This window comes from Crocodylus porosus, unplaced genomic scaffold, assembly GCF_001723895.1.
Source record: "Crocodylus porosus isolate Cpor-Errol unplaced genomic scaffold, CroPor_comp1, whole genome shotgun sequence".
In the NCBI taxonomy this organism is placed as follows: domain Eukaryota; kingdom Metazoa; phylum Chordata; order Crocodylia; family Crocodylidae; genus Crocodylus; species Crocodylus porosus.
The window spans coordinates 11,017,513-11,029,687 of NW_017728932.1; the positions used below are offsets into that span (position 1 = coordinate 11,017,513).

Sequence of the window (12,175 nt, forward strand, 5' to 3'; positions counted from 1 at the left end):
ATGGCTATAGTTGTATAGAAGTGAAATATAAAATGCGTAGCTACTTTAAGAAAAAAAGCAAACAGTTATTTGCCAGATGCTGCTGACGGCATTATGATTGATTCTGGAGTAGGTATCTTTCCCTACGTTGCATATCTGCAGCAGTTTGTGACTGGAGATGCATCATCTTACGCGGAGGCCTTTCAAGGTACAGTAAAAAGAATCTAAAATAGGAACAGAAGGCCCAATTTGGAGCTAGTGTGCCAGTAAGCAAAAGTCTGTAGCAGCAGGCCACAACAGATACACACACGTTAGGAATAAAGAATATTTTTGTAGGGGTGTTAGGTGGTCGTAGCGAAACGCAGAGCCCATTGTGGCATTCCTTTTATTCTTGACCAGGCTGTCATTATTGCACTAGATGCAGTACACAGCGCCTTACTTCTAGAGACATGCAGCTTCCGCTGCTTTCCTTTTAGCACTGACCTGGGCAAAAGGCTGATTAAGGTTAAGAAAAATCTTTAATGGAAAAATCAGGTTTTGAAACCAACCCAGACAATGTATCCTATTAGGAATAGACCTTCCAGTGTCTGAGCATTAAAATGTAATTTAATTAAATGAAATTAAAAATAGACAAAGTGAGCTACTATTCTGTCACAAGACACTTTAAAAAGTCTAAGTTAAAAAGTTACTTGATTTTTGCCTATTTTACCATTCCATGTTTCTCATCTAACAAGGGCTATCTATACTTGCTGTCCAAAAACGGGGATATATTCAATTCATTTTCAATGAGTGAAAAAAGTTCCCTCTAGCTTCATTTTTGGCTGTGCAGTTAATGGCAGTAAATAAAGCAGAAGGATGTACATCGCTGAGAAGTGCTGGCAAAGAATGGGGGAAATGGAAAATGACTGGATTAAAAATAAAAAAAAAAAACCTCTGTGAACACGCAAAAGCAAAAAACCTGGAGAATTTTGGAACTGTGTATCCAATGGAGAAGATAACTCAAGATGTGATGACAGCTGTTCGGCTACTTTTTTAAAAAGAGGGATTCTCTTTTTTTCCTGGATTGCTTCTGTATCATTTGCTATTCAGGAAGTCAAGGGGAAAAATAACATTCCTTCTGTCTCAGAATTTGTATCTTATTCTACCTATACTTTGTCTTAAAAATGTACTGATAATATCACTAGCAAAACTAAATCCCTCCCCATATTCCTATCCTTTTCTGTCTTGGTTCTATGTCCCAAGGCAATGATGTAGTACCTAGATCCAATTTCAAAGAAACAAAGTCTATTTTCGGTTTGTTTCTTATGATGTTTCTTATGACCTCAAGTCTCTAGTGCTGCAGAGCTACTACTAGCACTTAGTAACCTTCTGCACCAATAGTTCCTTCTTTCAGGCATCAAAATTGATTTTCCTCATCATGGCATGTCAAAACCCAGAGCATGTCCTTTGTACCACTGCCAGATCCATGGAGTGGCACCAGCAACAGAGCTTATGACAGCAGCTGCTTTAAAGGCATTTGACGTGGACAAATCAATATGAACAGACCATGATAGAATAAAAATCAGACAGAATTAAGTGGGAGGACCACAAAAGAATCCACTTTCTACTAACTACTTTTTGACCATGTCAACTCTCCGGAGCATAGTCACGAAGACGTACAATCTTTCCCTTATGCTAGCAGTGGAGCTTTCATACAGACTTCCCAGCTAATATACAGTCTTTCCCCTGCATGGGTCTCCAGTGGGGAATGTTGGCTTCAGAGAAGAAGATTAATGAGAACAAAAATCAAGAGACTCAGACACACCAACAATTGGGTGGCATTATGTCCATCAGAACAGTAAGAAAGACTAATTTGATAAGGGCACTTCTAGTGAACAGGAACTGAGACCTCTAAAGAATAAAGGCTTCTGCTTCACTGCATACAGCAGCATTCCTTGATTCCAACTATCTGCTCTCCAAGTTGGAGCAGAAAGATACACATCCAAATGTGAAAAGTTCACGATACCCACCTTTCACCTGCCGAACAGAACTGAGGTTCTTTTCAAAAGTGTCATCAAATTTGGGATTAGTGATGGGTTCAAAGTCACTGGTATAAACTCTTCCAGTAGAGGTGGAAAAACAACATTTACACATACATGTGTGATACCGCAATCGCCCCTCGTCAAGATATGGGTGAGCTAAGGCATCCTTAGCAGATATTCTTTTGGACTGAAATATAAAATGAAGAAGCAGAGTTAGTGTGTTTTTAAAACATACTCAAAATATTTACTTTCTGTTCATATCTAGAAATGCCCTCCCATAACTTTTCTTCTAATGCTGCCTGAATCCCATAATGCCTTAAAAGAAAATGCTTTATACTTTTGTTTAATTATGCCACTAGGGGGAGCATCTTACTTAAAAACAAAAAGCAACGTACAAAACACAAACAAAAACCAAACAATCACCTTTCTATATAGAATCCGACATGAAAATAACGCTGCAACAACTTCTCCTGAAACAGGTTTCACTGCAATTACTTTTTATATCTAAACTTTGTATAATGAGTGGTACAATAATCAAAATATTACCATTAGAGATACTGGCCAAAGCAAATACTTTGTACTGACACAGCAAAACATTTGAATACATGTTTAAGTTCAGACCTTATCCAGAAAAATCACTTGGGTACATACCTCAAGTTAAATGTAATCTTAAATCTCACTGAAATGAACTGGACTTAAGGCTATGAGAGTTCCTAAATAACACCTTGCACTTTTAAGTTTTACAAAGTTTTTGGTGAAGGAAGTATAGCGAAGTAGCCAGTGTTTTCTAGAGGTTACAACAGTGATTTGAGTCAGAAAATCTACAATCAATTCCCAACTCATTTTGACTGATTTTTGTCTGACAAAGCAAGTCTCAGATCCCCCCTCTGTATAAAATCAATGGCAAACATCATCACCTACTTCTGTAAAATGTTTTGCAACCTTTTGTGGAAAGCTGCTGTGATAAATGCAAAGTATAATTAAATCCTCACATTAAGGATGAGTAAAGTCACAACAGTAGCAAAATCACTTGCCCCAAATCCCAGAGCAAAATCACCAGCAAAGCTAGAAACACAACCGCAGAGGCCCAGCTAGCAGGCCACTCTTCTAGCTATGCTGCCTCTTCTGTTTTAGTACTGGATCATCAACAACCTTTATGCTATTTTTTGCTGAAAGGAAGAAAATATTTCTGACTTGCTTTGCAGAGTAGAAAAAACTTGCAGAGTAACTCTAAAAGCCGAGGTCCACAGCAGCACAGGATTTAATCCCAATTTGAAAAACAGGTGCATGCTGAAATAATCCCTCATCTGATAGTGTGTACATACAAAAGGAAATGTCACGTTACACAGTTCATTTACAGCAGCAACTAGAAATGAATTGAAGAATCTGATGCTCTACTATCAAAAGCTATCAGACAAAAATAGTACAATTCACATATAATCCTGGGCGCCTCAGTTTCTTGCCTTCAAAAAAACACCGTCTTTAAAAATTGAGAAGACTATTTTGGGGAGGAGTTGAAGGGGGCAGGAGAGGAGGAGAGAGATTTCAATTATTAAGTGTTTGCCTGACTTAGGATCGTTCTTCTCTCCTTTTCAGAACAGAAGGCCATAAAATGGTGGCATAGGAAAAAAGTTTCAAAAGAGCCCTTTATCCATAATCTTTAACCCATTTAAAAGAACTCCTACATTTAAAACAATACTGTATTTAAAAGGCAGAATAAAAATACTTACTGGATCAAAGACCAACATCCTACAAAGGAGATGAACTGCTTCATGTGTAGCTTGGCTGGAAAGTGTATATAGGACAGGAAGGGATGGCTGTAAAGAGATTGGGAGAAAAAGAATGTCAGTGGTAGTCATGTATGATCACTCTTAAATAATGTAAAATAGTACACATTACTAAGAATAGTACACATTACTAAGAATTACTAAGACTATAAGTTGTACTGAAAGGGAGATGCATCATCCCTGAACCTCAAACCAGAATATCATTGCTGCTGCTAAGCTTTATGCCTCTGAATGAACAGTAAACTTTCCTTCCTAAAGACTTTAGACATGGGGTCTTGCAGCTTGCACTGAGTCCCATGTTGCTATGGCTAGACTGCTATTGGTAGCAGAGCTAACTAGTTTAAAAGCTCACTTGGATGTGTCTATACACCACTGCAATATACCCTCACTTGCTATACTCCTTTCCCAGTCTTCCCAACATGTAAATTTAATTCAGTTGTAGTCATCTGAAAGTTAACAATTGCCAATTACCGCCAGCTAGCACACCCCAGGATCAGAGGTACTGCCTTATACTTTGCATAGATCTTGGGCTCTGGAAACGCTATTTTGTACCAGCCATTAGCTAAATGGCAGTTCTTGGTGGACCAGCACTGCAATGGTTGCTGAAAGGTTTATTAGAGTAACAGCAGCAGTATGACTGATAAGCTTTGTAATGCTCTAAAGCAGTGGTTTCAAACTGGGCTGAGGAACTCTGGGGTTCTGCGATGGTCACCAGGGGTTGCACAAAGAGGTCAGGGAAGCAGCAGAGAGGGATGGGAGGTAGTGTGTCGCCACTGCCGGGCCGGGTCGCATGGCTCTCCGTCAGTATTTGGGACAAGGATAGGAATTCCGCGAGTTTAAGAAATTTGAAAACCATTGTTCTAAAGTATTTTCTTCCTGCTTTCCCTATATATTGTACTTTATAGGTCACACATAAATTATATAATGCACACACATCATTGACTAAAAGGGACAGTAGTTTAAGATTCGTGGTTCATTTTCTATACATGAACCTTAAAACAAAATGAAGGCAGGGGAATTCTTCATTCCCACTAGCCCCATTTTTAGTCATTCTTGTGATGTTGAGTGAAACTGTATGTGCACATAAACACTTCTTCCTTAAAAACCTGAAAACACAGCTGTATTTAAGAAAGAAGTATAAAGAACTTAGTGTAAGTAGTCCCTCCCACTTTTGTTTTTTTGCAGTCAGATCACCATGGGTTATAATAAAAATCCTAAAACCCATATTTAGAAATAAAGAAACACTAGTAAACTAGTACCTGTATAGTACTAGAGCCACAGTATGCTTCTCAAGACACAAATATTCGGCCATCACGTCTTGCTGTCTCATGGATTTGTTTCAGGAAAAGTTCTGAATTATATGGAACTCTAGTTCAACTTTTCTTACAATTATTGTTAAGGAAACATGGAGTTATTTAAAATTCACCAAAAGGGTTTTGTTTAATTTTAAAGTAAAAAATGAAATATTAAAAATATACATGATGTTAGACAAAATATAAAAGCAAGTTTCTTAAAACCAGTTAGGCTAAAATTCCTGCCAAATATATTCACACTGGGCATGAGACACTTTACTGAGCAGCAGAGCAAATTACACCTGCAGACCCTTACTGCATAATAATCTGCTCTACTCAGTAGCTAATTTGCTATCTGCAAATGAAAGTAGTAAATTAACTGCCATGTAATTACTGCGCAGTAAGGCACGTGTAGAAGGCTGACCAGGCGCTCTTTCCAAGCCCCCTGCCACTACAGCCTGCCCCAGCAGCAGGCAGCTCCCAGGAACAGGGAGTAATCTCCCACTCTCTGCCATAAAACAGCTGTCTCTTGGCCCCGTGCTCCCTGCCAGCCCCTGAGCTAGCACCCAGGGGGAGTGTAGAGCCCCTCCTGGCTGCTACAGAGGGCTGGTGCAGGGCCAGAGGGGGCCGGAGCAGCAAATCTGCCCCCAAATGGGCACGCATGTAGATGCCTGCCCAGGGTGGATTTACTCCAGAGTAAATGACTCTGGAGTAAACCCATCCAGCAGCATTTGCACATGTAGACACTTCCATTTTAATTTATTTCAGAAATGTAGGAACGTTTTCTTTTAAACCACACATTTTAAACCCAATTTTGTCTTGTTTTTCTTCAGTTAGCATTTATCTACTAACTTATCTAAGGCCTTTGTTATACCTTTGTACTGTAAGGTGTCAGATGCTTCTCATAACCCATATTAACCCACTGTCATACTCTTCAGCTTGCACAGATAAAAGAAAACAGCTTACTTGTCAAGCATGACAAACAAGAGCTGCTGATAAAAGCTACATGTGCATTTCAAATACTCTCAGTAAGCTTCAAATGCCTGTATTTTCCCCAACAAGCAGGTTCAACTTTCCATCTCCACATTTTAATGCAAAGTACAAAGGTTTAAGGGGCTGGCATATCAACTGCACATTGTGTGGGCTAGATTTTTATTTGTTTACCAACTGTGAGGCCACCACTCTTCATTATTTTAATTATTTTTCATTTGGCCTTTGCAATTCACAGCTTCACTCACACTGGCTGACCGTGTTGCAAACTGGAAACAAACAGTGAAATACTCTTTCAAGTTTTACTCTGACTATTGCAATTACGCCTACTTCGGACAGATTTTTATGAGCTTATCTGGACTTCTCTACATATGCTCGACTATTCAGTGGGGCCATAATGTCCTGGTTCTTCCCATAAATTTACCAAATAAAGAATTTATACAACATTTTTTAATCTATCATCTGGTTATCTACTGTAACTTTATGTACTGTGCACACAAAACTAAGTTAAAAGAATGCTTATGTTTGCAAAGTGCTAAAGAGTTAGAAAACGGCAGGATTTAAATGGTCTTGGACCATCTCAGTCCGCTGCCCCTCCTTATGCACATGCATTGCTAGACAGTTTTTTCTTTACGCAACCACATATTATTTCTTCCACAGGATTCCTACCCCCTCACTGCACAGGACAGACTATGCTCAATTAATGAGCAGCTTTCCAATATTATGTCTTATCCTCATTACTTAATCTGTGGCGACAGGCCGTAGTTACTGCAGACTATTCAAACCTTGTTCTGAAGACAGAATTATTCATATCCTCCTGGGCTTTTCTATGGCACTCACCACTAGAGTATCCAAGTGCTTCACAAACTCCTTTTTCTTCACAACATCCCTGTGCAGTAGGGTAGTGCTATTATTGACAGTTTGCAGAAATTAGGCACAAAAAGAATAAGATCAAGCACATCACTAATTTTGAGTGCTTTAGGCTTGACTTTTCGGATTACTTAGCACTACACACACACACCCCGCCACTCGTGAATGCAGGCACAGCTCCTACTGATTTCAGTTGCAGCTGTGAGTGCTCAGCAAGTCTTCAAATAAGTCCCTAGGCTTTTAAGTTGGGCCCCAGGAAAATGACAGACATGCAACTAATAACCATCTGTGAAAAGGGTGGTTTAAGTGACTTGCTTAGCAGCACAAGCAAGGAACTCCGAGTCTCTTCCAAGCCCATTTCAAGTTGCTCAGGACTATGCATGAGCTGTGTGCACTGCCTAATTTGTGGATTTGGGTGCACGACAAGCAGGTGCAAATGGGTGGGCTAATTTCTCAGCACTGCTTCCAAGCTTGTTCTGGAGGCTGGACAGATACACCCTTCGAGCACTTTGGAGTAAGGCCCACGCTTTCATCCGTGTTCCAGGGACTGTACATTTGTTTGCTCATTATTCCAGTAAATTACAAAGGCCCCTGGCAAACTTTACAATTAAGGCGTTATTAACCAGTTAATCATGTCTTAAGCAGTAACCTGGCCACACTTTCATGCAATTAGTGGTACAATAAAATAAGAAACAAGCCACAGAGTTATTATACCACATACATACACCCACTTTGTGACTGGTTCCCATAGCACCTTAAACTGAACATCTGCCAGGGGCCTTAGGGACTGGCATGCATGTAATTCTAGAACTGCTCCAGTTTTGATCCCATACAGCTGCACGCAAGGATCAGAAGCATTGAGGTAGCCTTAGTTGGCTTTTCCCTTAATAATTAAATAATACCCCATTCTTATACTGTGCTTTTCATCAGAATATCTCGAAGAACCTTGCAGTGGAGATCAGGCTCATTAGTTTCACTTTACAGATAAAGATAAATGCTGTAGGTCACCAGCAGAGCCATCAATAAAACCCAAAGCTCCCAGAGCCCAATAATGCTCTAGCCACTACACTATACTGTCTCGCATTTAAGTCAAATCCTTTGAGTTATCTTGCTACAATCCCGTTCACTTTAAGGAACAGAATTTAACGATGATTCATTCCACAGATTCATTTAATAGTTCCCCCTTTCCCCGCCCCAAATTATAAAATTCAAGACGCCTATCTTATTCATTGATACCTGGCACTTAAGTATTTCTAGCAGGGATTCTATCTTTTTTGCCTGTACCTTAACATAACCAGCACAATTTGAAGTACTGCAAAAACAAACACCGGCAATTATTTTGTGGTTAAGATAGTTGAATGCTACACATAACACACATTTTGCAGTAGCCTGGCTAGGACACACAGTTCATGTTCCAAAACTATTAGAAAATACGCTCCTAAAGACTATCTAACAAAAATGTCCATGGAATAAATTCATGGATATAAATTCACTTTCAGGGTTCTTCTGCAGTCCATAAATTGCTGAGCGTTCTCTCCAGTTTACAACACTGGAACCACCTGAAAGAACCGCTGCTTTCATTTACTATGTAATGATCTATTGTAGAAGTTCTTCAAGTCATTAATCTCAATATTAGTGACAACCAAACCTACATTGTAGGAAATAACTGCAGACTTTGAGAGCATATTTTTCTAAAGGCTTTTCAATTAATTTTATGCATTTATTTTGAATAATCGCATGCCATCGTAGGCTGCTTAATGCTATTGTCTTCTACACTCTCCATTTTTCTGACCTCAATAACTGGCAAACCATGAATTATTTTGTTTTGTAACCATTCCTTTTAAAACGTTCCCTGTTTACCTGACGCACTGGAATGGGCTCCCAATAAACTCTTTTTCCATTCCTTTCATTTAGAGAGCCATAACACTTTGTTAAAAAAATAATAATAATTAAAAAAAAAAAATCAAACTTTAAAACTTTTCTGCTTTAATGCATGTTGTTCCTAATCCCAGACCATTTAATCAGAAATAGATTTTTTAGAACACTTTAATTTCCTCCCTCAATTCATATTATTTTTGATTCAGAGAAGACCAGCTTCAATTCTCTTCTGCCATAATGTTCCTAAAAAAGTATCAATAATTTAGCTAAGGAAGTGTCTGAAGGTATAGGAAGGCCCTCACTTGAATTCAGATGCATTCAAGACCTAATTTCCACACTCTCCACTATTAGGAATTCATACAGTTCTTATAAGATGGCTGAAGAGTAACTCCCATCACATGTAGCAAATTTTACTTTAAGATGAAGGGACTGAAAGGAAGTATCTTATTTCTTCAAGGTAAAAACAGAACCAACCCCTATATGCAAATCCAGACCCCTGCATTTTCTTTAGAACAATGCACAGCCTAAAATTCCTGCTATGGAGTTTGCTATTCTCCAATTCCACACACACTCATTTTCCTCCTTTTCTAAAAAAAAAATACCTGTACATCTGTTTGCTTCCCTAGCAAATCTGAAAAGCATCCTCATTACAGGAGGCCTAGTGAGTGCAGGTGTTGGGAAGAGCCATAAGGACAGGAAGAGTTATACAGAGTGCTCCATTAATGTGTATGATTAATTGCTACTGAGATGGGGGAGGAGTATACTATTCTGCTGACTGAGATGACTAAAATGCTCTGCCTAGGATATAACTAAGGAATTGAGAGGTAACTACTGTATTTACAGGACAATAGTAGCTGACAGGGTCAGACTCCATAGTCTGTCTGCAACATTTACAGGACTGCATTAGAACTGCAACAACTTTTAAACCGACGCACCATTGCAATTGTCATGCTTGAGAGGAGAGTCACAATCGTTTCTTCTTCAGCAAACACAAAGATGCATGTGCACAGGCTGAATGTCATAGCACCGTAACGTTCTGGAAAAGGTGAGCTTTTAGTGTCATAATAAATGCACGCAAATTATTCTAAACCTACACAAAAAGGTAGTTATGTTCAAGGGACTGATTCTAGGTTCTGTACTTCCCAGACCTAGAAGTCATTAGATCAAATAAAACCTATGCTCCTGGTGTTGAAGTGTTCCCCTATTGTATTTGGCAGTCTCAATTCAATCGTTAGTGAGCAGGTATCCAATCCACAAAGAAACATCTAGCGCCACAACCAGTATCACATGTCATCTATTCACTGGGACAAAACCCCCCCAAAAAACTAGATCCGTGTTCCTTCCCTACACAAGGGAACTGTACTACCTCAAAATGAATTGTATGCCCTCCCCTCCAACCCACAAAAGACACATATCTCTTCACAACTGCAGGTAGAGTTTACTCTCCTCCCTCACATTGGGTCTGATTCTCTCCACTTGATGCTCTGCAATCAGTGCACTGCTAGGTACCAGGAAAAGCCAGGACCAGATGTACTGTGCTAGGAGTTTCAAAGGCAGAAATAATTTGGCAATACTGAACTACCCCGAGGTTTTGGTCACAAAGTCAAAACTCACCCAACCTAAGTAACAAAATAAGTTGTAACCATCACTAAAACCCTTTTTCCTCACTAGAAAGCCCAAGGACCAGCTGTGAAAAGAAAAAGATATCCTCAATTTTCCAAGTACTCCTAGAAGTAGGGGGGTCAGAACTGAGGCATGTTGCTGACAATGAGTGTCGTAGGGAAGCTTCAAATACTGCTGTCAATATTTGGTGCACAAGCAAGGGACTTTTGAGAATGTCAGTCAGATGCTTCTGGTTAGCAACCAAGTGTCTGAACATTTTTATATGGAAAAAGATGATTAGTGTTAGTGCAATCTGTGGCTTTTCCAGACTAAAAGAATCATAGAAGTTTACTATGTTTTAAAACTAAAAGCTGACCCATTAATGCATGTTATTGCACTAAGCATCCAAGTCTTTCCCCTTTAAAATACTTCTATTCCTCAACTTTACTGTTTAAAAATCATATATGTTACAAAGTAATTGCTAACTTCCAAGAAAAATGTATTTGTTTTCCTGTCCTAGTAAGACTATTCAAGATATGGGTAAACATTGAGCTATTTATTATTAGCTTAAAAAAATAACACACCAACATTCACAAGTTCAAACTTAAACCTGACATTGTAAACTAATAGCTAAAATCATAACCTTCCCAGAGCCTTACCAGATGCAATAAACCCCCAACCCCCTTTCCCCTGCTCAAGTTGCCAAAGACCACATCTGCTCAAGAGGGCTTAGTTTTGAGAACTTCTCATAAAAAAAACCTGTTGTTTTTATTAACACTTAAGTAATTGCTTATTCCCTTGAAAGGGCTTTGTGGGGGGTTGGGGATGGGGAGCTAAGATTTCTTCAAAAAGTTAACTAATCTAGCATCTAATAATTTTAAACTTGAATTCTGAGGACTGAAATTCATCCATTCTACAATGTCTAAACTGATAGTGAAGAAAATGAATTCTAGCCTCTTTCACAAGTTTCATGATAAAACCACATGCATTTTGAACACTCATTTCTGCAGCTTTTTTTTTTTTCAAACTGGTTTCTAAAAATTCGCAAGGGTTGTTTTGTAACAGCTTTTTTTTTGGCTAGACATGGAGCACCACTTGAAGAAATTTAATTAAAACCATCTTAAAATTACACTGCTTGCTAATTTATGCAAAGGTATTACTTTCATGATACACTGGTGTTAACAGACGTGTAAAACTGCAAATACAGGGTTCAATATTGAGTTTGATGGATTTGACTTCACAGTCTGTCTTAGAAAACATGGTAGCTCACCAACTGTGACCACAGACAATTTTACAAGAGCGAACTGTAGCAACATATAGCCATAGATTTAAAACGCGGGTGAAACGTAGGATCACAGCTCAAATTTCACCATGCTCTCTGAAATGGACAGTGCCACATAAAAGTGCCAAAATATGACCATCACTAGGCATGAAATTTGATACACAAAATAGTCCACTGAAGGCTCATGATATGAAGCAATTTGGCTATTTAGGAACTTCAATTGTGCATGTGACCTTAATAATTACAGCACAGTATTTGCTGGCTATGGCATCACAGTTCTCAAATTCTTGAATAACAATGCATCTGTGACAAAGTCATTGGCTAGCAGAGTATTTAAAATGTACCCTTATATTTAACCTACTACTACACATTATATATGGGAAGGCAGCATAGAAAGATGCTTCATAAACGTAGAGAACACACACGTAAATCTCTGTCTAGTGCGTTGCTCTGAAACTAAGTTTCTGCTGTGAT

At 38.8% G+C, this 12,175-nt stretch overlaps 1 protein-coding gene across 2 annotated transcripts in view; it reads right to left on the minus strand.

Moving 5' to 3' along the window:
- The window catches only part of NLK (nemo like kinase), a 110,742-nt gene that overhangs the window by 3,583 nt on the left and 94,984 nt on the right, over positions 1 to 12,175 (minus strand). For both annotated transcript variants that reach the window (XM_019545582.1, XM_019545583.1), the window contains exons 8-9: positions 3,731 to 3,817; positions 1,989 to 2,187 (exon numbers count right to left, since the gene is read on the minus strand). In XM_019545582.1, coding sequence (XP_019401127.1) covers positions 1,989 to 2,187; positions 3,731 to 3,817 — 286 coding nt within the window. The remainder of the gene's footprint in view (positions 1 to 1,988; positions 2,188 to 3,730; positions 3,818 to 12,175) is intronic.